Source organism: Puma concolor, chromosome E1 (genome assembly GCF_028749965.1).
Source record: "Puma concolor isolate L17-30 chromosome E1, mPumCon1.1.hap2, whole genome shotgun sequence".
In the NCBI taxonomy this organism is placed as follows: domain Eukaryota; kingdom Metazoa; phylum Chordata; class Mammalia; order Carnivora; family Felidae; genus Puma; species Puma concolor.
Window position 1 is genome coordinate 6,460,624 of NC_141680.1, and position 26,006 is coordinate 6,486,629.

A 26,006-nucleotide genomic window follows, 5' to 3' on the forward strand; every position below is an offset into this window, starting at 1 on the left:
TGAATGTTTGTACTCAGGTGACTTTTTTTTTTTTTTAATGTTTATTTGTTTTTGAGAGAGAGACAGAGCGTGAGCCAGGGAGGGGCAGAGAGACAGGGAGACACAGAATCCAAAGCAGGCTCCAGGCTCTGAGCCATCAGCACAGAGCCTGACGCGGGGCCCGAACCCACAAGCTGTGAGATCATGACCTGAGCTGAAGTCGGACACTCAACCAACTGAGCCATTCAGGCGCCCCTGTACTTAGGTGACTTTTAAGAAAGAAGGAGACTTTGAGTCTCTGTGTGGAAATAGGGCTCACAGGCCCAGGAGCTGCACTGCTTTTCATTTCCTGCTAAGCTTCTTCAGCTCTGGAGTCAGCAGGCAGATCATAAACTTCTCCGCCTTTAATCCTTCCTGGACTAAATGAAATGCTTCTGTCCACTCGAGTCTTGTGAGGCCTGTAGATGGGCAGGAGTGTGGTCCACATTAATTTTATTACAAGCCTTAAGGTGGCTTGACTCTTTCTTGATGCATCTTTACATCAGGTATCAGAAATATATCTTGTCTTTTTTTGTTGTTTTTTAATGTTTATTTTTGAGAGACAGATAGAGATAGAGGGTGAACAGGGGAGGAGCAGACAGCAAGAGGGAGACAGAATCCGAAGCAGGCTCCAGGCTCCAGGCTCCGAGCTGTCAGCCCCACACGGGACTGGAACTCATGAACTGCAAGATCATGACCTGAGCCAAAGTCAGATGCTCAAACCGACAGAGCTACCCAGGCACCCCATAGCTTGTCTTTTTATTTAAGATTTATTATTTTATCTTTGATCTATAGGAATTGTGATTTCTTTTTAGATTATTTATTTATTTATTTTTTTAAATAATTATTTATTTTGGGGAAGGAGCAGAGAGAGGGGGGTAGAGGATCCCAAGCAGGCTCTGTGTTGACAGGCTGACGGGAGCAAGCCCGAAGTGGGGCTCGAGCCCACAAACTGCGAGATCATGACCTGAGCCGAAGTTGGACACTCAACCGAGCCACCCGGGGGCCCCATCTTTCTAGATTATTTAATATCATGATAAGTGTATAAAATGTAGAGTTGAAACACAAACGTTTCCAAAAACCAATAGCTAACCTTTTGCAGCCTCCTTGTCTCCTCATCTAGATGTGCATAAACATAGATACAGACACACACGTATGTATGTGCTCTGGAGCATTTGAAAGTACGTGGCTGATGAGTTTTATTCTAAACACTTCTGCGCGAATCTCCCCAAAAAAGTGCACTTTTCTTCACAACCACAATGTCATCACCACACCCAAAACACAAACCTTAAATGATTAGCAAGAATTTCATAGTATCACCTAATATGTACTTCATGCACACATTTCCCAGGAATGTCCCACATTCTGGATTTGTCTGATTATCGGTTCCTCGTGGTTAGTTTCAGGCATTTTCTTTGCATGCTTTGTATTTTTGTGTATGTGAAAAACTGGACATTTTGAATATTATGACATGGTAATTCTGGAACCCATATTCTTCCCCTCTCCTCATGGTTGGTTTTGTTCCTTGCTATGAGACGTAGCTGTTTCTTTAGTGATTTTTTTTTTTTTTTCTCTAAAGTCTTAACATCTGTGTAATGGGGCCGCCTGGGTGGCTCAGTCGGTTAAGCGTCTGACTTCGGCTCAGGTCATGATCTTGTGGTTTGTGAGTTCGAGCCCTGCGTCAGGCTCTGTGCTGACAGCTCAGAGCCTGGAGCCTGCTTCGGATTCTGTGTGTCCCTCTCTCTCTGCCCCTCCCCTGCTCACACTGTCTGTCTGTCTGTCTGTCTCTATCAAAAATAAATAAACATTAAAAAAATTAAAAAGAAAAAGTACGTGTAATAAATCCTATGTGGTCTCTGATGTGTCTTTTCCTAGCTTGTGTTCAGCTAATGTTTTGACAGTTTCGTTTTTTGTTTTCCTTAGTTTTTTGTTTTGCTTGTTTTCTTTCGGATACCAGTATCCAAAAAGAAAAGAAAAAACAATCCATAAAGAAAACAAAGGGAAGGAAACCCACATAACTACTGGAGCCCTTGCAGATGGCTTTTGTGCTGGGGGCTCCCCTTCAATGCTCAGCCCCTCCATTCACATATCTGCTTTCCCTTTCACTTCCTACCTGCCCTTGGCCTGTAGAGCAGCCAGAGGTTACAGCTTAAGTCCTCTGGTCTTTCTGAGTGCGGGTCCCCCACTGGGCATGCACCTGGCTTTCTAAACTTCCCAGCATGCACAGGGGAGTGTGAATGGCTTCATTTTCCAAAGAAACTCTGCCGTCTACTTTTCCTGCCACATTTCTGGGGGTCTCATGTATGTCTCAGTCCTTATCTTCTGCACCGGCCATCCGCAGGTCACGCGTTTGCCTTACAGTGTTTTTGAGGCGCGTCCTCTGATGTTATGCCGTGAGTGAGTCCCCAGCTGGGCAGGACAAAGGCAGGCCCCACGGCCCATTCTCCATCGCTCCCCGGACAGGTTGGAACAGACCAACTCCCTTCTTCTTGATTAAGGTCTGCTCTGCTTCCTCTTCCCTCTGGACCCCGAGTCTAGGGTCTGATACCGGGGATCTGCCGTCTGTAAGACAGCTTTTGAGCCGGGGCAAGGACAGGGGCAAGGTCAAGTAGAAATGCTGCAGAGGTTTCTTATCATTTTTAAGTTGGATTTTCTTGATTCATTGTTTGCTTGGTTGCTATAAACTTTTTAAAAATATGTTTATTTATTTATTTTGAGAAAGAGAGAGCATAAGTTGGGGAGGGGCAGAGAGAGATAGAGAGAGAGAGAGAGAGAGAGACAGAGCATGAGCAGGGGTGGGGGGCAGAGAGAGAGGGAGACCCAGAATCTGAAGCAGGCTCCAGGCTCTGAGCTGTCAGCATGGAGCCCGACATGGGGCTCGGACTCACAAACTGTGAGATCATTCCTGAGCTGAGGTTGGATGCTTACCTGACTGGGCTACCCAGGCACCCCTGGTTCCTATAAACTTTTGATTCTTTAACCCCAGAATTCTGACAAGGTTGGTTATTTTTTTGCTTTATTTTTTCATGTTTCTTTGGAAGGATGCTCCCTTGGAGTTGCCTGCTCTGTCGTTTTCGCTGTTGTCAGTCTATGTATCGTTTTCGCTGTTGTCAGTCTATGTATCGTTTTCAGTGAAGGCCATGTTCTGAACACTCATCTTGTTCAGAAAACTGGGAGACTGTGTAGAGTGGCTTTTTAAAAATTTTGCATCTGGATGACATGTTATGGGTAGTTTGTCAAAAAAGCGTTCTGGGACCCAATGACTGGGAGTCACTGTATGCTATTTTAAGGGTTTAGATACATCACGTATGTTAACACACTAATTAAAAATGCTGAGAAAAATCTCGGTGAAGAAACAGCTTTTCTAAACTTAGCATTCCCCTGATATTTGTCAGTGGAACCCACTTTATTTTGTGGCTTGCCTGTTAATAACCGGAAAGCAGTTTATTCAGGAGTGTTGTTAAGGATATAACGGTCTCAGGCTTTTCAGTCTGGAAAAAAATAAATTTTCTTCGGGGTCGTTAGCTATTGCTTTGACGGCTTATCAATCCGTCACATTCCAGTTCTTCTTGGTTTACAAATTGAAGACTTCAAACCACAGTGAGGCCCCACCCCACACATCCACTAGGATGGCCAGAATCCCCAAGTCAGATACTAATAAGTGTTAATGAAGGTGTGGAGAGCTTGGAGCCGTCATGCGCTTTTGGTGGGAGAGTAAGATGATACGGCCACTTTGGAAAAAGATCCTGGCAGGTCCTCAAACATGTCAGTGCAGAAGTTACAGTAAACTGGACTCCCAGGTATATCCCTGACAGCGATGAAAGCCCACGTCCATAAAACTCGCCCGTGAATGTTTGTAGCACATAACGACATGGATGTGTAATACCCAAAAGGCAGAAATAACCCACATGTGCCCCAGTGGGTGAATGGGCACACAAAATGTGGTCTGGGTGGACTAGTGGACTCGTGCCCCGTCTCAAACCAAAATGAAATACTGACACGTGTTACGATATGGATAAACCTTGAAGACATTACGCTAAGTGGCAGAAGCCAGTTATAAAAGGTTACATGCTGTATGGTTCCATTTATACGTAAGTGCAGAAAAAGGAAACCTGTAGGGACAGAAAGTAGATTAGTAGGTCCGGCGTGGGGGGTAGTTGTGGTACCGTGAGGTGGCGATGGCCAGAAGTGCGGGGCGGGGGGGAAGGTTCTCCAAGTGACCTTACCTTGGTCATGGTCGCGCAGCTCTGGGAACACATGAGCAACCCGTGAATCGAGTGCCTCAAATGGGTGGGTCGGATGGTGTATGGATTCCATCTCAGGAAAGCTGTTTCAAAACCAATGGAAGGCCGCCGTTGTTTGAGTCAGTACTGAGACCGCGGCTGGTGCACCCAGTCCTGGAGCATCGTGACTTCACAGAAATCAAGCTTAGGAAACAAGTGTCCATGGGCAACCCTGCTGCCACCTTCGAACATGGTCTGTAGCAGTTTGGAGGCTTATTTCTGAATGTTAGGTAACAACTCCCCCCTCCCCCCCATCCTCCCCCTGCCCCTGCATGATCTTGGGTGTTAAGTGCATGATGGTTTTCTTCTAAGAAGAGCTTTTTACTCTAGTTTTAAATATAGTTAAGATTCTCCCCCCCTCCCCATTCAAGGTTACAGAGTGACCTTGACTTTAGGAGTAGAACCCAGTGATTCATCACTTACATGTAACACCCAGTGCTCATCCCAGCAAGTGCCCTCCTTAATGCCCATCACCCATTTAGCCCATCCTCCCACCCAACACCCACCAGGAACCCTCAGTTTGTTCTCATGGTTTGCCTTCCTCTCTGTTTTTATCTTATGTTTCCTTCCCTTCCCCTATGTTCATCTGTTTTGTTTCTCAAATTCCACATATAAGTGAAATCCTACAATATCTGTCTCTCTCTGACTTACTTGGCTTAGCATAACACCCTCCACTTCCATCCACATTATTGCAAATGGCGAGATTTCATTCTTCTTCACTGCCGAGTAGTGTTCCATTGTGTGTGTGTGTGTGTGTGTGTGTGTGTGTGTGTGTGTGTGTATACAAACACATACCATATCTTCTTTATCCCTTCATCAGTTGATGGACATTTGGGCCCTTTGCATAATTTGCCTATTTTTGATAGGACTGCTATAAACATTGGGGTGCATGTGCCCCTTCAAATCAGCATTTTTGTATCCTTTGGATAAATTCCTAGTAGTGCATTTGCTGGGTCGTAGGGTAGTTCTATTTTTAATTTTTTTGAGAACCTTCCATACTGTTTTCCAGAGTGGCTGCACTAGTTTGCATTCCCACCAACAGTGCAAGAGGGTTCCCCTTTCTCCGCATCCTCGCCAACATCTGTTGTTTCCTGAGTTGTTCATTTTAGCCATTCTGACAGGTGTGAGGTGGTATCTCATAGTTGTTTTGATTTGTATTTCCCTGATGATGAGTGATATTGAGCATCTTTTCATGTGTCTGGTACCCATCTGGATGTTTTCTTTGGAAAAGTGTCTATTCATGTCTTCTGCCCATTTCTTCACTTCAAATTATGTTTTTAGGTGTTAAGTTTGGCAAGTTCTTTATAAATTTTGGATACTAACCCTTTATCCGATATATCACTTGCAAATATCTTCTCCCATTCTGTCAGTTGCCTAATATTTTTTGCCTAGCGAAACATTTTGGAATATTCAGGAAAAGATTCCAGATCTGATTTTTTTTATCCCTTGATGTATGTGTGTGTGTGTGTGTGTGTGTGTGTGTGTGTATGTATGTATATGTATGTATGTACATACATATATATATGTACATACATATATATATGGTGGATGTATATGTGTGTGGACACACACACACACACACACTCCCAAAGGAGGCGTATATGTCACTTTTTCTGTTTGTACACATAACTTTGAGACACACAGCTTATCCCCAGTGGCTTGATATTTCACTTCCTGGTGACTTTGAAATCCCATTGTATTATGCCTGTTTTTTTAAATGTTCAGTGAAATAACTCCACGTTTGAAGAAATCTACCATTGATAGTGTTGTAAATGTGTTTCTTATTGGAAGATTATGTCCTTGTTTGATATGTTAAAAATAAAGTACAGACTAGGAAAGTGGAGAATTAATTACCCATCGTTAACTCATAAAGGGAAAAAATTGTTCTGTGAGTATATATCCCGCTACATTTTTATGTAAATGAAATCCTATGGCACTTCTGCTTTTCATCTGCTCCGTAGGCATTTGCAGGCGTGTTTCCAGTGTCGATGCACCTTCATGTATAATGAATTTAGCCACTAGACATTAACTGACTTTCTATTTTTGCCTGCTTGTGATTTTTTAGTTTTTTGTTATTATCTTTTTCTAATTTTTTTTTTAACGTTTATTTATTTTTGAGGCAGAGAGAGACAGAGCACGAATGGGGGAGGGTCAGAGAGAGAGGGAGACACAGAATCCGAAACAGTCTCCAGGCTCTGAGCAGTCAGCACAGAGCCCGACGCGGGGCTCGAACTCACGGACAGTGAGATCATGACCTGAGCTGAAGTAGGCCGCTTAACTGACTGAGCCACCCAGGCGCCCCTATCTTTTTCTAATTTTTAAAAAATGTTTATTTTTGAGAGAGACAGAGATAGAGCATGAATGGGGGAGGGGCAGAGAGAGGGAGACACAGAATCTGAAACAGGCTTCAGGCTCTGTGCTTTCAGCAGGGTTTGAACTCTCAGACTTGCGAGATCATGACCTGAGCCGAAGTCGGACGCTGAACTGAGCCACTCAGGCGCCCCTAGTTGTTTGTTATTCTAAATACTGCTGCAGAAATTTTTAAGCTGTGTCTTCGCACAACTCTTTAATATCTTTCCTTGGCTATATATGAAAGGGTCACACTTCTCAAGACCTTTGGGGAAACAATATACGATTAAAATGGTGTGTTTTTTCAGTAGGTGTCATTCTGCATTAGAGTGTTACAGTTTTATCTTTGTTGAGTTGGTAGGCCAGAATGGGATTTGTTAAAAAACTTCAAGGGGGGGCGCCTGGGTGGCTCAGTCGGTTAAGCGGCCGACTTCGGCTCAGGTCATGATCTCACTGTCCGTGAGTTCGAGCCCTGCGTCGGGCTCTGTGCTGACGGCTCAGAGCCTGGAGCCTGCTTCCAATTCTGTGTCTCCCTCTCTCTGACCCTCCCCCATTCATGCTCTGTCTCTCTCTGTCTCAAAAATAAATAAACGTTAAAAAAAAAAAACTTCAAGGGTTTTTTCTTACATATTTCAAAATTATTGAGAAAGTTATATACTTTTGCATTTTTTCTTATATTTGGCCACTTTTCTGTATTATCCTTTGCCAGATTTTCTATTAGGATGCCAGTCTTTTTTTTTTTTTTTTAATTTTTTTTTTTTCCAACGTTTATTTATTTTTGGGACAGAGAGAGACAGAGCATGAACGGGGGAGGGGCAGAGAGAGAGGGAGACACAGAATCGGAAACAGGCTCCAGGCTCTGAGCCATCAGCCCAGAGCCTGATGCGGGGCTCGAACTCCCGGACCGCGAGATCGTGACCTGGCTGAAGTCGGACGCTTAACCGACTGCGCCACCCAGGCGCCCCAGGATGCCAGTCTTTTGTACTGATGTATTAATATAATGAGGACTTCAGTCTTTTCTTGTTAGGTTTCGTATGTTTTCCCAGAAGTTGTCATTTGTCTTTAAATTCTACAAATTTTTGACTGAATTACAGAAATAGAAAATTTCAATGTGGTTAGCTTATCAGGGTTACCGTTACGGTTTCTGGCTGTTAGCATATCTTGAAAGGTTTTCCTGGTGCCGAGATCAGAAATGGTTGTAGACTCACATTTGAGTACCTAAGTTTAGGCTTTTGTTTTTTTTACTTTTCAGGTAAAAAAAAAAAAAAAAAATTTTTTTTTAAGTTTTTTTTTTTCAAGTAATCTCTACACCCAAATGGGGCTCGAAATCACAACCCCAAGAGTCACATGCCCCTCCCAGTAAGCCAGGTGCCCCTAACATTTCAGGTTTTTAATCCTGATGTAATCAGGATTAGTGAATTATCAGGGGAAAGAGTGTGACTTTTGTCCCCACAAATGATTAGTCATGAATTTTTAAAACTTTTTATTTATTTTTCTCAATTCAAGGTAATTAGCATACAGTGGTGTTGGTCTCATAGTACAATGTAATGTACAATATGATGACTCAGCAGTTCTATGCATTACTCACCGCTCATTGTGACAAGTGCATTGTTAATCAAACCCCCTCACCCATAAAATAAAAATTATATTTTTAATTATCTGATTATTCAAATTCCATTGTTCAGAATCAGTACTCTTGTACTAAATCCTTGGATTTGGGACTGTTTCTGGACTGTGTTGTATCCTCTTTCTGTATGTTTCATTTGAATAGTGTATCATTATTAAAAATAGCGGGAATTGTATTGGCATTTCATTACAGTCTTAAATTCCTTTGGTTACTGCATTTTTATATTATTTAGTCCTCCCAGCGAAGAATACTTTGTTTCTCTCTATTTGCTCAAGTTATCTTACTGTCTGTTAATTTTTCCTTCTTAACTGGCTACACACATTTCTTAATAAATTCTTTAAAATATTGTTGTCCATTCTGGGAACGCGTGGGTGGCTCAGTCGGTTAAGCATCTGACTTAGGCTCAGGTCATGATCTCACAGTGCATGAGTTCAAGCCCCGCCTTGGGCTCTCTGCTGTCAGCACAGAGCCTGCTTCGGATGCTCTGTCTCCTTCTGTCTCTATTTCAAAAATAAATAAACTTAAAATTTTTTTTGTTGTCCATTCTGAATACTTGTCTATACCCACTGTCTGTCCTTTTTCTCCTTTTATTCTTTCTGTCCCCATTCTTATGGGTTCTTTTACCCCCATCACTGAATGACATCACTGCTGTCATTAGAGCAATCACCATCTTTTTGTTGCTGAAGCCCATGGTCAGTTTGGAGCCATGACCTTCCTTAATTTTCCTGGGATGTTGAAAATACTATGTTCTTGAAGACTTTTGTCTCTTGGTTTCCATGACATTTATGTGCTGTTGGCTACCTTCCTGACTGGCCCCTCTCTCCTGGGTCTCTAGGGCTTCTCATCTTCCTGATCTCTTTTATTTTGGTATGCCCCAGGGCTGAGTATTCAGTCTCTTTTTTTCCCTTAACTACCCAGATTCTTCTAGTGAGTCCATCATCCAGTCTTAGGGATTAATACTTTCTTTCTGTCTCTGTTCCATGATGTACAGCTTCTGTCACTTAGTAGATGCTCGGGGATGATGAGTGCCCATACATTTCTTACTGTCCACACCTCACTTGTAAACTCCAAAATTATATGTCTGGTTTCCTACTTTGTACTACTTCTTAGATCCCACAGAAGTTGCACATATAACAAGTTTATTCCCAAGCTCTTGACCTCATCATATCACTCCTCTGCTCCCTACAAAATCTGGGAGCTGCCTCCGCTTCCCCAGTTTCTCTATATTTCAGTAAATACTTACCCCTCTTTCCAGTTGCTCAAGGCACAGACTTTAGAGTTTCATTTCCTTCCTCTTCATACTCTACATCCTGTCCATAAGCAAATGCTGTCTGCTTTACTTTCAAGGCATAGAACCCGCTGTCTTTTGAAAACAACTAGTGTTCCTTTGAAGAAAAAAGGGGGGTGGTGTCCCTGGGTGGCTCAGTCTGTTAACCGTCCGACTTCGGCTCAGGTCATGATCTCACGGTTCCGTAAGTTCGAGCCCCATGTCGGGCTCTGTGCTGACAACTCGGAGCCTGGAGCCTGCTTCGGATTCTGTGTCTCCCTCTCTTTCTGCCCCTGTCCCGCTCATAATCTGTCTCTATCTCTTAAAAATAAATAATAAAACATTAAAAAAAAATGTTTAAGCCACCAGCGTTTCTTGGTCCGGCCACTGGCATGTCTCGCCTGCCTGATTGCTCTAGTCTCTAGAATGGTCTTCCGTTTAACCTTGCTCTAGTAGTCTGTGCTTCATGTAACAGCTGGTTACCCTCTCTGAGCATTGTTAAATTATGCCACCTCTCTGCTTAAAACTCATCCCCAAATCCTCATAATGGGCCTAGAAGGCTCTATATGATCTGGCCCCAACTGTCTTTCAGAATTGTCCACACGTTACCTTCTGCCTTGCTTGCCACACTCTGGCCACCACACCGACCTCTGTGTTCCACGTGCATCTTCTGGAGGATGTTCCTACCTGGGGGTCTTTTCCTTTCTCCCTTGAACTCTCTCCTCTGTGAATATTTTTAACGTTGGCGGTCTTTCACTTTAGTTAGGTCTTGGAGCAGATGCCATGTGCTTGGCTAGTCCTTCCTGGACCACCACATCTGACCTGTTCCTCTCATCTCCTTGACCCCACTTTGCTTCATAACCCTCATCACCACCTGATTCTTTGTTTTTGTATGTGTCTTTTGTTTTGTATGTGTTTTGTATTTTGTATGTGTATATGTGTCTCCTGACTAGATTGTGAGCCCTTTGAGACCCCCATCTTTGCTTTTTTTTTAAAATTTATTTATTAAAAAAAAATTTTTTTTTAACATTAATTTATTTTTGAGACAGAGAGAGACAGAGCATGAACGGGGGAGGGCCAGAGAGAGAGGGAGACACAGAATCCGAAACAGGCTCTAGGCTCCGAGCTGTCAGCACAGAGCCCGACACGGGGCTCGAACTCACGGACCGCAAGATCATGACCTGAGTCGAAGTCAGACGCCCAACTGACTGAGCCACCCAGGCGACCCTAGAATTTATTTTTAAGCAACCTGGAGCCAACATAGGGCTGGAACTCACAACCCTGAGATCAAAAATAGCGTGTTCTACTGACTGAAACAGCCAGGCGCCCCAAGACCCCAGTCTTTATTTAGTTGGCTCCCTGCTATATTCTTGGGTGCTAAGACAGTTTTTTGTTGCTATTTTATTTTTTTTTTTTTTATTTTTTTTTTTAAATTTTTTTTTTCAACGTTTATTTATTTTTGGGACAGAGAGAGACAGAGCATGAATGGGGGAGGGGCAGAGAGAGAGGGAGACACAGAATCGGAAACAGGCTCCAGGCTCTGAGCCATCAGCCCAGAGCCTGATGCAGGGCTCGAACTCACGGACCGCGAGATCGTGACCTGGTTGAAGTCGGACGCTTAACCGACTGCGCCACCCAGGCGCCCCTTTGTTGCTATTTTAAATGTCACATAATGTGTTTTCCTAACATTGCTGATATACAGGGAAGCTATTTAGATGACTGTTAATTTTATAACCAGCCAAAGTACTAATCTGCCTCATTTTTGAATTTGAATTGATCTCAGATGGTACTCAAGGTACCATTCTGCAAATAATTTTTGCCTTGGCTCTCCTTCTGTTGATTGATATTTCTTATACATTTGTATGTATTTACTTTTCTCATACTTCTAGATCAGTACTGAATGACAATATTGATTGTACGATTCTCATGTTTTTTCTCACTTGAAACCAAATACTTTTTTTCTGATTAAAGTCTGTGCATTTCTGTGTGTGTACGTGTGTGTGTGTGTGTGTGTGTGTGTGTGTGTGTGTGTGTGAGAGAGAGAGAGAGAGAGAGAGAGAGAGAGAGAATGAAGATGAGCATGAATTAGGAACAGCTATTAAAAATTTTATTAAATGCCCTTTTGGTATCAATCATGCCATGAGGAAATGTTTCTTCCTGTGTCGCTACTGGTATGACAAATCATAGTAACATGTTTTCTGCGGTTGAACCATTCCGGCCTTCCGGAAGTGATCCCTACATGGCTCATAGTTTATATGTTTAATGTATTTTTACATGTGGTATGGTAATATAATTTCTGCATAAAAGTGTTTAAATGAGATTGGTTCATACTTTATATTATGAAGGTTTTCTGTAGGCTATGCTAGCTTTAAAAATCGAATTGGGAAATTTTCCATCTTTAGTTTGTTCATATAGTAAAAAGTTAGTGATCATCTTGTGAATGAAACATATCTTTGATCTCCTTGAGCTCAAAAAAGTTTCCCCAGACTTCAGAACATTTGTGGTGGTATAATTTTCCATTCTTTGAGACTGAAATCCTTCTGAGCCAGAAATCTTTGGGGAAAGGTAGATGATTCTTCAAAATCTGTGAGGTTTTGCTATTTCCTCAGCATCAGATGCATGTGGGCGTGTGTGAACGTGTACATGTATTCACATACGTATTTTGTTTTCTTAGTTGGTTTTATTTATTTATTTATTTATTTATTTATTTATTTATTTAGAGGGTACAAGCTAGGAAGAGGGGCAGAGGGAGAGACAGAGAGACTCTTAAGGAGGCTCTATGCTGAGTGCAGAGCCCAATGCGGGGCTTGATCTCACGACTGTGAGATCATGACCTGAGCCACCATCAAGAGTTGGACACTTAACTGACTGAGCCATCCAGGTGCCCCCTTAGGTTTTTAAATATTAGTTTTAAGAACTGCTTATTGGAATGTTTTTTAGTAGCCAGGTGTGTGGTAGTTTAAAAAGGTGTCCACAATTTCCTTAATACCCCTCCCTTTATAAGGTGGAGACTAAGTACTGCCTGATGTATGGGCCGAACTTAGTGAGTCACTCCTAATGAGAGCATATGGCAGAAAGGACAGGGTGTCCTTTCCGAGAGCAGGCCGTATAAAAACACTGTAGCTCCTTCTTTCTTTCTTGGATTGCTCACTTTGGGGGAAGCCAGCTGCCATGTTGTGAAGACACTTGGGTAGCTTTATGAAGAGACTCGTGTGGTGAGGAACTAAGCCTTCCTGCCAGGAACCTGGTGAATGAGCTTAGTGCCAAATCTTCCAGAACCCAGAAAAGCCTTAAGTCTTAGTTGACATCTTGACCTCAGTCATGAGATAACCCGAGTCAGAACCACCCATCAAAGCTATTCCCTGAATCCTGACTCACAGAAACCGTGAGATAATATATGTTGTTTTAAGCTATTCAGTTTTGGGATAATTTGTTATACATCATAGCTAACCAGTACAAAGAGTTTCATTGATTTCTTTTTAATTTCCTGACTTATTTCTTATCAAAGCTTTTTGGCCCATATGTTCTGCCTTTTGAGACATATTAAGATTCTTTTTAGCATGATAGATGATCAATCAAATGTGAAATATTGGAAAAGACCTGTATTATTAATTACATATACGTAACACTTCTTTTTTGCCTCTTTAATACAAACAAATTGAGAAGGATTAGTTCAAAATGTGTAACATTCAATTGTCAGTTTCTTCTTATTTCTTGGTTTTTATTTTATATGTTTGCATACAAAGTAACTTGTGTATTTATTGTTATATATGTTTTTGGATATAAAATTATTTTATCTTTTTTTTTTTTTTTTTTTTTGCTATTTTTGTTAATGTGACATATCCTCCAAGTTGATGTTTTCCTTTATACTTCTGGCAAGCTTTTTGTTTTTCAAACCTATACTTCGATTTTAGATTCAGGATGCTGGGTCTTTAACTTCTTGAATCTTAAATATCTACTCCTCTCAATGAATAACTTTTAGATGTTAAAAATAGTACAATTGGAAGTAAAGAAAGAACATGTCAAAATGTATTTAACTCATTGGGAAGAGTACTGGGCGGGTAGGATGCTGAAACTAGCATAAAAGCATTTGTGTCATTTAGTATTTACAGTCACTGAGGAAAGAACGAGATGGCCCATCCAAATAAAATGCTGCTAATTATCTCCAGGTCAATGAAGAAGTAATGTTGGGGGTTACGGGACAGAAATCATTTGCATCCCTAATGGACAAAAATATACACATAATCCTGTAACTGAAGCGGCCCTAATGAATAATAAATATCAAGCAAACTGAAAAGGGCAGTTAAAAAATCCTTGGGTTGGCCCCAGTGTGAGTGAAAGGAAATGGAATCCTTTTTTGACATAATTACAGGAGTTGGGGAAGTTTTCACGACACACACATGTTAGAAACATAGAGCAGTTTCAGAATGACCTGCCCCCCCAAGACCACAAATGGTACCCATTTTAAGTGCACACTTTGAATTTTGACAAATGACTGCTCATCAGTCAGGAGAGGAAGATGTCTGTTACTGAGAAAAGATCCTCGGTCCTGTTTTCTGTCCATGCAGTTGGATTTTCTCATCCCGGAGATTCATCCAAATGCAATCTCACGCCATGTGCTTGTCTGGCCGCTGCCTTTCTCTAGCGCAATGTGCTGAAGAGGTAGCCGTCCTATGGGGTATGTTAGCTCATTCTTGTTATTGCTGAGAAGTTTCCATTGTGTTGATGGACCGCGATTTGTTGTCCACTCACTGGTGCGTATGTTGGCCTTAGCAAGTGCGTCAGTACCTGCAGTGCCTCCATTTACTGAGGGCGTTTTGCCGCCAGCCATGTTTTGTGGTTTTCAGTGTAGGAACCCTTGAGCGCCTTTTACGTTTATTCCTAACCGATTCATGGTCCTTGATGCTACTCTTGTAAAATGGAATTTTAAAACCTATCTTCCAGCGTGTTTCTGTTGTCATAGATAAATACAGATTTGCGTATTTTGACATCACGCCCCGTATCCCTGCTCGTGTTGCTGTTAACTTTAGTAGGGATGGTCTGTGTAAACAGTTATAGAAGTTCAAGTGTCTCTGAGTAAAGGCAGTGGTGTGGTGTTTGGTTTTTTTTCTTCCCTCCTTAGCTTTCTAGACTGGCTAGGACCTCCAATATAATGCTGAACAGAAGTCCTATCTTGTTCCAGTGTTCATTAGGAAAAGAGTGTTCCAGATTTCATGGGTAAAAAGTGTGACATTTGCTCTTGGTTTTTGGATGCTCTTTATGACATGATGTTTCCTTCTTTTCTCATAGTGTGCTGAGAGTTGAATTGTGAATCTTCTCAGATGTCAATCCTACATTTATTGAGAAGATGGTATAATATTCCTCCATTTTTCTGTAAATACAGGGCATCCCATTGCTTTTCAGGTTTTAAGCCAGTGTTTGTATTCCTGAGATAAACACCATTTGGTCATGATTATTATGGGTTCACATGTTGCTAGATTAGATTTGTCCCTATTTTTGTTAATAGTTTTTGAGTTTGTGTTTATGAGGATTACGAATTGTATCATAATGTCTTTATTATGTTTTACAAGTGAATAAATTGACCTCATAAAATGTTTTCGAAAGAAATTCATGTAAGACTGGTCTTATCTCTCCCTTGCGTGGTCGAAAGAGTTCACCAGAACATCTGGGTTCGACTTTACTTCACGGGAAAGTTTTTCATAACAAATTCATTGAAAAAAATAGCTTTACGGCTATTCAGATTTCTATTATTATTTTTGATAGGTTTCATTTTCAAAAACTGTGTCCATTTTGTCTGTTTCTGGAAGAACGGCAATGTCCCCCCTTTCGTTCTGATTTCAGTAATTTGGTTATGTCTCCTTTTCTCTCATTGTAGCCAGAAATTTATCCGTTTTGTTGATCTTTCCGAAGAGTCGGTGTGCATTCTGTTGTCATTTTTGTTGTTTTTGTCTATTTCACGTACTTTTCACTCTTCTTTTGATTTTTTTTTTTTTTTTTTCTGAGTGGTTTGGCCTTGGTTTGTTCCATTTCAAACTCCTTAAAGCTGTGAGGTTAGGTTTTGATGGCTGGCTGTGTCTTCTCTTCTAGTATTTGCATTTATTCAGTACTATGAATTTCCCCCCTGAATACTACTTTCGCTGCATTTCCTGAAGCTTCATGAGTTCTGTTTCGTTTTCACTTAGTTCAGGGTATTATTTTACTTTATCTTTTTTTTTTTTAAATTTTTTTTTTTTTAACGTTTATTTTTTTTTTTATTTTTGGGACAGAGAGAGACAGAGCATGAACGGGGGAGGGGCAGAGAGAGAGGGAGACACAGAATCGGAAACAGGCTCCAGGCTCTGAGCCATCAGCCCAGAGCCTGACGCGGGGCTCGAACTCCCGGACCGCGAGATCGTGACCTGGCTGAAGTCGGACGCTTAACCGACTGCGCCACCCAGGCGCCCCTATTTTACTTTATCTTGAGGCTTCCTCTGTGATCTGCGGGTTATTTAGAAGTATGTTGTTTCACCTCCAAATATTTGGGGATTGCCCAGATATCTTTCTGTTACTGGTTTCTAATTGAGTGACTTCGCGATCCGAGAACACGCTTTGCATGATTTCTTTTTTAAAAAATAAGGTGTGTTTTATGGCCCAGAACATAGTTTATGTCAGCAAATGCTCCATGTGAGCCTGAGAAAAGTGTGTATACCCTGGCTCTTTTGGGCACAGTATGTGCCTCTCTTGGTTGACGGTCCGGGATTTTTATGTAATGTGTATCTTCTCAGGTAAATACACATACCCGCAACTAAAAACTAAGTAGCCTCCAGTGAGTATTTATACAGCCTCAGTACTCCTGTTCAAAGCAAAAATATGTAAAATAAATCTGCAAACTAGTTGTTGCTGAGGGGCAGAGATTATAACAGTCAACTATCAGACTTCTGGACGTTTCTTTCAATAGTACTCACTCTCAGTCTTACCTAGGGACTATCAGCTCTGTGCTACTGGTTCTCTTCTCCATCCCTGACACGTATGGAACTAATGGTCCCTTATTTCAAGGACATGTAAAGAATGCTCCCTTCATGGGAATTACTAAAGATGACTTCCACTGTTTGCATGATAGGGTAATATATTTTGCCAGTGCCTCATTTGGTTAAAAATGACTAATAGGTATCTTTAAAGCTCTGCATAGTGTTAAATTTAGCTTTGTGATGAAGAGTGGGTAGAATAATTATAACGAATTTATTGAGTTTATATTTGCTCTTGTATTTCAGATATATTGTGGTGTGGCTTCATTCCCTGAAACAGAGAAGGTCTAGTCTTTTTTTTTTTTCTTCTTCTGTTTACCACTACTTGCTTACTAATCTGACCCCGTAATTATTTTTTTTTTTTCACTTCTCCAGTTTTCTTCCTTTTTTCTTTGTTCTTAGCTTCCGGTTTGCACATGCTTTGGAGTCGTTAGGGGGGAACATGAGAAGAGTCACTTTGTTTTCCCTTTATGGAGGTGGCCATTAGGTTGGGTTTTGTGGATTGTTCTTGCTTGTTTTCAATACAATGATGGCTTCCTGTTGCTCCAAGTCTGACCCCACTTGTGGATTCTTCTAGAAGTATGCTGGCATTTCAGCCACCTACCCAGCGGTTGCTTCTACCCTGAACCTTGAGGGTTTGCATGATTAATGACTGTGACTTCTCTTTGTGTTCCAGCCTGAAAGAATAGACCCAAGTGCATCTCGACAAGGATATGATGTCCGCTCTGATGTCTGGAGTTTGGGGATCACATTGGTACGTTCGTCATGGTAGATTTAGCATTGAAAGAAAATTTTATCAGTCTTCCACCCCTCATAAGAACTGCCTTTCTCTCTCTCTCTCTCTCTCTCTCTCTCTCTCTCTCTCCCCTAGTCTTTGACTTTACTTACCTGTTTTTTTCCTCCATGGTCATAATCACAGGGACTATATCTTCTAGTTGTTGAAAAAAAGTATGTGTTTTACTTTAAAAATCAAACCAGAGTTGACAGTTTCCCTCAAGGTTTACGAAGTGCCTTGGGCTCTTTGGTGTCGTGCTGGGTCCCTTGGCCACAGATACGAGGTGTCAGCAACCGCACTAGGAACAGGAACGGGGGAGGGCGGCGCCCCCACGGGCAGTGCAGCGGTGAAGGCACCTGTCTCCTGCCGCCTCCAGCGGGAATAGCATGTACTCTCTGTACAGCATGTGTATTAGGTGTATGTGTTTACACGGACGAGCAGAGTTTCTACTTGGAATCTTCTACTCACTGAACAGAAAAGTCACACGTGAATGAGCTACAAGTAATTCAGTTCTTGTGGAACCAGAACATCCGAGGTAATAAACCTAATGAAAGTTCTACCTTCAAACAACACTGAGAAAGAATAGTAAGGAAGCTACTTAACTTGCAGCTAAGCACAATTAAGCAAATTCTTCTTTCTCACCTGTACCTGTACTGAAATTTTCCTTCTATCTTAAAAGTTATCTGTATTTGCTCATTACTTATCTTTGTTACCAAATGTTGTTTTGAAATTTTAGATTTCTTGTGCTTGCGGCTTTATCACGGCTTGGTGGTGTTTTTCTGACCTTGGACAGCTTCTTCTACATGGGCTGTGAATTTCCCATCACTAGATGGGGCTGTGCCCTGTTTGGTAGGCAGCCCCAAACTTTCCCGTTCATTTCCTCCCCTTTGTAATGAGGTCCCACGGCCCTCAGCGGAAGAAGCCCTGAGACGCTGTCCTCAGTGCTGCCTCTCAGATGCCTTCTTCTCTCATGAGCTTGGGGTCACACCCTCGCATAGCAATCACCTACCAGCATACCTAAAACGGGGCTCATTTAGGCCATGCTGCAGACTTAGACCTATTTTTTCGGAAAAAGCACAATTTCTGGGTTTTCATTATCCTCAGAACAGAGCAAGAGAAAGGGGAGAATTGACCTTTGACCAATTGGGACATAACGTCTGTAAGATCCTTTGGATCTGGTTTGGGATGGTTTAGAGATGCTGTCCTGAGCACCCCACCATTGGGGTTTTGATCCAGACTTGATTTCTTCTCTTGTGGTAATACCTGGCTGTGGTCAGAACTGTAGTAACCACAGGATGGCTGGGGAACAGAATCGCACATTGCTTCCTTTGAGCTCAGGTTGGGCTTTTGTTGATTGAACCTTCTCTTCCCTTAAAAATGAATATGACCACTGTTCTGGACGTGGCCTTCCATTCAGATAACTATCGACTGTGCAGACTTTGTACCAAGAGTGTTCTAAAGCCAACCTTCCAGGATCCTTCACACAAAGGAATCAGAATTGAGGGCTATCCCAGCTCTTATGTGGTGGGGACATGGTCCGGGCTTAAGTTTGGGGTTTCCTTTAGTCCCAGTCCTTGAACTCAGTTGATACGGAATTCTCTGTATTACCTTGATTTCTAAACACCCCTTCCGCTTAGCCTTACTAATTGGGAAAATTATATATCTTGTATGTCTTGCTTTTCCCTCTGTGTTCTCTTTAGTACGAGTTAGCCACAGGCCGATTTCCTTACCCAAAGTGGAATAGTGTATTCGATCAACTAACACAAGTCGTGAAAGGAGACCCTCCACAGCTGAGTAACTCGGAGGAAAGGGAGTTCTCCCCCAGTTTCATCAACTTTGTCAACTTGTGGTGAGTACGTGATGTCCAAATGCGCAACAAACACGCGGTGAGAACAGCCAGTGTTCCTGGCTCCCTGCAACACTGGGCCTCCATGCCCTAGAAGGGGGGTGGCCTTCTTCCTGTCGCTCTGCCTCTGTGCCAGAACTCTGGGCCACTTTGGCCACACGGAAGGTTCCAGCGGGCCCAGAGAGCATCGCTCTTGTGTTCTGCTAGTTGGATACTGATTTCTAGTACCTGGTACAAGAAATCCAGCCTCTGCGAGACTGATCATCTTATTCAGGTGCGGCTCTAACAGTGCAGTTGTGCTAGAATTGCGGGGAAGCTTTTACGAAGTCAAGAACCCACCAGGTCAGACTGGCATTTCAGGGCTGGCCCTCTGCTCCGACACAGGCTGTGACATAGTGCGATGCACGTAGGAGAGACCACCCAAAGCTTGGTGGGTCGGCTGAGTACTGGCTCTCTGAAAGCCGCTTCCGGGGAAGGTGTGAGCCCGACACCTGGTGTTGTTTGTCCACCTTTTAACAGGTGTGTGTGCATGTGCACACCTGCGTGTGCGTAGAACGTAAAAATAAGAACGTGCAGATACGGCAGGAACACAGTCGTGCTTTGTACTGTTTCAGTCTGTATTTTAATGTTTTATTTATCTTAGGGAGAGAGAGAGAGAGAGACAGAATGTGAGGGGCTAGGGGCAGAGAGAGAGGGAGACACAGAATTTGAAGCGGGCTCCAGGCTCTGAGGTGTCAGCACAGAGCCCGACGCGGGGCTTGAACTCACGAACTGTGAGATCATGACCTGAGCTGAAGTCGGGTGCTTAACTGACTGAGCTACCCAGGTGCCCCTGTTTCAGTCCGTGTTATAAATGACACCTGTTTTGTTATCATTTGAATATTTTTGATAATTGTTCTGTTTATCCAACATGATTTAAAATAATGTGTTTCTGGGCAAAAAGCGTTCTTGAAAATGCTTTCCTTTTTCTGCTCATTTTTTTCTTGCCAAGAACGCTATCTCCCTCCTCTTTCTAGGCCCTGTAAGACTTAACATTTCATGGTCCAGCATTGCCCTCTTTTTGAATAATTAGAAAATATTTGTTAGACTCTAGTTTTTAAGTCCCTTTCATCTTTTGTAATGAAATTCTCCTTTTGCAATGGTTTCCCAGGGGGTGACGGATACCTCAGGTTTTTCTAGGTGGAAGAGGACCATTAGCATGACTCAAATTGGCTGCTTTTTCCTTTTTTATTTTTTTTAAGCTTATATATTATTTTGAGAGAGAGAGAAAGAGAGAGTGAGTTTGTCCAAGCGGGGGAGAGGGGAGAGACAGAGAAAGAGAGAGAATCCCAAGCAGGCTCTGCATGGTTAGCACAGAGCCCAACATGGGGCTCGATCCCACGAACCTGTGAGATCATGACCTGAGCTGAAATCAAGAGCCAGATGCTTAACCAGATGAACCACCCAGGTGCCCCTGCTTCTTCCATTTTTACCAGTTTGCAAACACCTATACAGTTTATATAATTGCATGTGATAATTTTATATATTCCATTTTAATGAAGTAATTTGGTTAAAGTAATCTGTGTGAGTCCAAGAGCATAATTTCTAAAATAATTAAGAGTTGTTTAATCCCTTGATCTCTTTGTTTTATTTTTTAAATTATTTTTTAAATTTTATTTTAATTTTTTTTAATGTTTATTTTTGAGACAGAGAGAGACAGAGCATGAACAGGGGAGGGGCAGAGAGAGAGGGAGACACAGAATCTGAAACAGGCTCCAGGCTCTGAGCTGTCAGCACAGAGCCCGACGCGGGGCTCGAACCCACAGACTGCAAGATCATGACCTGAGCCGAAGTCGGACACTTAACCAACTGAGCCACTCAGGCGCCCCCTTTATTTTTAAAATTTTTTAATGTTTATGCATTTTTGAGAGAGAGAGAGAGAGAGAGAGAGGGGGAGGGGCAGAGAGAGGGAGACAGAATCCGAAGCCGGCTCCAGGCTCCGAGCTGTCAGCACAGAGTCTGACACAGGGCTCAAACTCACAAACTGTGAGATCATGACTTGAGCCGAAGTCGGACACTTAACCGACAGAGCCACTCAGGAGCCCCTGGTCTGGTCTTTTTTTAAGTATTTATTTATTTACTTTGAGAGAGAAAGTGTGTGTGTGTGCAGGGGAAAGGCAGAGAGAGAGGGAGAGAGAGAGAATCCCAAGCAGGCTCCACACTGTCAGCTCAGAGTTTGATGTGGGGCTTGATCCTACGACCCTGGAATCATGACCTGAGCTGAAATCAAGAGTCAGACGCTCAACTGACTGAGCCACCCAGGCGCCCAGTCCCTTGATCTCTTGACTGGTTTTGTTGCACCTATGTGTAGTACTTGTATATTTTTTTAAATTTCTGTGTCTCTCGTTGCCAGTTCTCCCCTGTAGATAATGGTTATAGACATCAGTGTTCCATTGTTTTCCCTGAGTAGGTCCATGGTTCCATCTCATTCCAGATCATCAGGGGCCGTAGTTGAAGTACATCTATTTTTATGACCTGCTCCTATCAGCTCTCTGTGTTTGTCCATCCTCCCTTCCACTGTTCCTGGGCATTTTCTGTCCTCGTTAACCTGGATCATTCAGGTTTCTGATTGGTTTCCTCGTAATCCAGTGCCGTTTTGTGCCAAACCATTCTCCTTTTTGTCAGAGTTGTATTTTTATTGATGTACGTCTGATCATGTTACTTTTTGTTTAAAACTGCCTAGAGCATGCATTTTTAACAGCGTGCTATCACCCCTAAGGGGGCAGAAATTTATTCTGGAGAGGAAAACCTCTTGGATAGCGTAATGGTCTGCAGCCCTCAAAAGGGCTGCTACAGAACGTCTGCAGATTGGCGGAATTGAAATTTCACAGGAAGCTAGGGCAGTAATGAATAAAAGATTAGAGAGCACTGGTCTAGAGGCTTACCCTGGCCCTTAAAATAAAGACTAAATTAACATGGCTTTCAAAACACATTATTATTTAAAAAAAACTTTTTGTTGTTGTTGTTTATTTTGAGGGAGGGAGAGAGAGAGAGAGAGAGAGAGAGAGAGCAAGCGAGAGCATGAGTTGGGGAGGGGCAGAGAGAGGGGGAGGGAAAGAGAGAATTCCAAGTAGGGTTCCAGCTGTCAGCACAGAGCCTGAGGAGGGGCTCACAATCACGAACCATGAGATCATGATCTGAGCCAAGATCAAGAGTTGGACGCTTAACTGACTGAGCCACCCAGGGGCCCCTCAAAACCCATTATAACCTGGACCTGGTTTATGGCCCTGGCCACATTTCTCAGTACTCCCCTAGAGCTGTTTTTCTGCCAAACTGAGTTTCTTCAGTTGTGTGAGTTAAAAGCATATAGGAGATATGGGAACATAGTCTCACGGTCTTTGGGTAGATTAAGATTTCTCCCAACAGCACACAGAAAGCTGCTAAGCGTAAAAGAAGAGATTGATAAAATTCAATTTCGTTAAAACTGAGAACGTCTTTTGATGAGGAGACACCACTGAATGAAATGCCCTCCCATGCGGTCTCCTTGCCGTGCAGACACTCAATACGGGACTTTCAATCAGAATACGTAGAGAGTACCTATGAGTATAGAACACTTACACTATGAAAGTGACAGCCGAAAATGGCCAGATACATGAAAAGGTGCTTAAAAAGATGATATTCGGGTGCTCTGTCAGCATATGAAAGGGTGTTCCTCGGGTGTGATGGGACATCAGGGGAACTCAAATGAAATCCTACGATGAAATACCATTACCGTCACCAGAATTGACTACAGTTTAAAAGGCTGACGGTACAGGAGGGTCGGGAAGCCCCTGGAAGTCCCGTGCAGTAGCTGTAAGACTGTATGTGCTGCAGTGTCATTGGGAGATTGGCAGTATCTCATACGGCCGGTGGAATACAGCTGGTGCCTACGTTATGCTCCAGCAATTCTGTCCCAAGTGGATGCCCAGCGAAAGCAGAGACAGAGGCACGCTAAAGGACGTGTGGAAGAATGTTCAGAACAGCGTATTCGTAATAATCTCCAGTCAGAAAGGAGGGCCTGGGTGGCTCACTTGGTAAAGTGGCCAACTCTTGATTTCGGCCCAGGTCGTGATCTCAGGGTCCGTGAGTTCCAGCCCCGCATCAGGCTCTGCACTGACAGCGCATAGCCTGCCTGGGATTCTCTGTCTCCCTCTCTCTCTGCCCCTTCTCTGTTCCCTCAAAAATAAATAAATAAATGTAGGGAAGAGAACAGCATTTATCCCCAGGAGAGTGGACACTAAGTTCTAGCATTGTTAGCACAGTGGTACACAGCATCGGAGGTTGGACTGTTGCTACACTCAGCCACGGGTAAACCTCAAACAGTGTTGAGTGAAAGAAGCAATACGTAAAACAGCGTGTATGGTTTCATTGACGTGGAATTTGAAAAAGCAGACAAGAATGAATAAAAGGTAACAGAATCAGAATATTGATACTCTTTATTTTTGTTCCATGCTTAGGGCGTGTGTGTTTTCCTGAATGTATGCTTCAATCAAAAGTTCGCTTAAGGGGGGGCGCCTGGGTGGCTCAGTCCGTTGAGCATCCGACTTCAGCTCAGGTCATGATCTCACAGTTCGTGGGTTCAAGCTCTGCGTCGGGCTCTGTGCTGACAGCTTGGAGCCTGGAGCCCGCTTCCGATTCTGTGTCTCCCTCTCTCTCTGCCCCTCCCCCGCTCGTGCTCTGTCTCTCTCTGTCTTTCAAAAATGAATAAACATAAAAAAATAAAAAATAAAATAAATAAATGTAAAAAAAGTTCGCTTAAGGAATAAGAAGAAGCACTTAGGGACCAAAATGATGACGCCAGCTCACAGTTTAAATTCTCCCTGCTTTAACTTCCTATTTAAATCATTAACAGATTTGTTGAAGTTTATTTTGAGAGAAAGAGAAAGTGTGCACAAGTGGGGGAGGGGCAGAGAGAGAGGGAGACCCAGAATCCCAAGCAGGCTCAGCACTGTCAGCACGGAACCCAGTGCACGGCTCGATCCCATGAACCATGAGATCATGACCTGACCCGAAACCAAGAGTCAGACACTTAACTGGCAGAGCCACCCAGGTGCCCCTTAAGTCATTAATGGAATTTTAAAAAGGGAAACCCAGCCTTTACTTGCACTGTCCTCAAGGAGTTCTTGTGAAATAGCACAGATGAGACTGACTTCAGGGATGGGCCAACTGATGGCAGAGTTTGCATGCACAGAGGGAGAGTGCCACGGGGACGGTAGGAGATCTGCACAGGAACTGCTCAGCTGGGCACAGCAGGACCCAGAAAAAGAGGCAGCTTGAGGGACAGGCAATTAGGAAGCTTATCTCGAGCCGAAAAATGTCTCGAGGGAGCATTCTCTACTGGATCCCAGGCACGGCCGGGACTCTTCGGCAGTGTTCACCCCTGCCTTCTCCTTGGCTCAGGCTCTGCTGAAGTAACTCTTGCTGAGGACACTTGTGTTGGTCAGAGTCTGGGAGCACAGCGGAAGCTGTCCTAACAACCCAGGAAACGCATCCCTTGGCAAGGTGACAATGCTCCAGAGATGGCCCTCTACTCTTTCTCCCAGTCACCCAGGGCTGTGACCGGGGTCAGCTCGTCACATTCCACGAGCACTGATGCCCTGGGGGGTGTGAAGAAACACAAATGAAGATGAGCGTCGTATCAGCCTGCAAAATTGGAGCCAACACTCCCTTGTAAAATTTGCCAGTGAAGAAGTCAGGGACGAAAACTGGTCAGAATGGATGAATTTGAATTCAGGACAGGGTTTTCAATGAACAAACATGGTTTCTGAATTGAAGAGGAGGAAATGGTGGTAAACAGCATATTGGGTATTGCACGGTTGACCGAGTCTATAGAGCAGGAAACACCCTTGAGTGAATCCTGCAGACGAGGGGTAAGAAAGACGAACAGGAGACACACGAAAGGAGTCCTGGAGAACAAAATCCAGGAGACCCCACTTAACTGATTATAGTAGAGAGAGAATTAAAATAAAAATTATCTTTACTTGAAGAAAACCTTGAGTCCCTAAATTATAGTACCAGACCAAATTAACTCGGAGGGGAGGGGAAAAAAAAGCCATCTAGGGATGTTGTAAGATTTTGTTGTTGTTTTTTGCATTCAGAGAGAAAACTTGACAAGCTTTCGTTGAAAACACAGGCACACATTAATGTTCACACCAGTGTAGAAAGACATAGAATCAGAGCAGTACCTGACGAGTGTTATGATGGGTGAGACCACTTTAGATTATTAGGGTGCATTCGATCCAGGACAGGAATTGCACCAAAACTACTAAAATACTGGTTAAACGTTTCCTGGTATCTTTTAAAATGTAGCAGCATTAGAACAACGCCATGGAGTCCACAGAGTTCTAAAACTACGTGGAATCAGAAATTACGGGAGGTAAGATCTCCAGTAAGGGGTTAATATCCAAAATATGTAAAGAACTCGTACAACTCAACACCAAAAAACTGTAAATAATACCATTAAAAAATGGGCAGAGGACTTGCATAGACATGTTTCCAAAGAAGACATCCAGATGGCTAACAGACACATGAAAAGTCCAGTGTCACTCATTGTCAGGGAAATGCAAATCAAAACCACAATGAGGTATCACCTCATACCTGTCAGAATGGCTAGAATTAAAAAGCCTAGAAATATCAAGTGTTGGCAAGGGGGTGGAGAGAAAGGAACCCTCACGCAGTGTTGGTGGGAATGCAAATTGGTGCAGCCATTGTGGAAAACAGTATAGATGGTCTTGAAAAAATTAAAAGTAGAAACATCATACAATCCAGTGGCTCTATTACTGGGTATTTAGCCGAAGAAAATGAAAACATGAATTCAGA

The 26,006-nt window shown here is 42.9% G+C and overlaps 1 protein-coding gene across 3 annotated transcripts in view; it reads left to right on the plus strand.

Moving 5' to 3' along the window:
• Window positions 1-26,006, plus strand: part of MAP2K4 (mitogen-activated protein kinase kinase 4) — a 139,753-nt gene that overhangs the window by 104,677 nt on the left and 9,070 nt on the right. For all 3 annotated transcript variants that reach the window (XM_086686051.1, XM_086686052.1, XM_086686053.1), the window contains 2 exons: window positions 17,225-17,302; window positions 19,024-19,172. In XM_086686051.1, coding sequence (XP_086542177.1) covers window positions 17,225-17,302; window positions 19,024-19,172 — 227 coding nt within the window. The remainder of the gene's footprint in view (window positions 1-17,224; window positions 17,303-19,023; window positions 19,173-26,006) is intronic.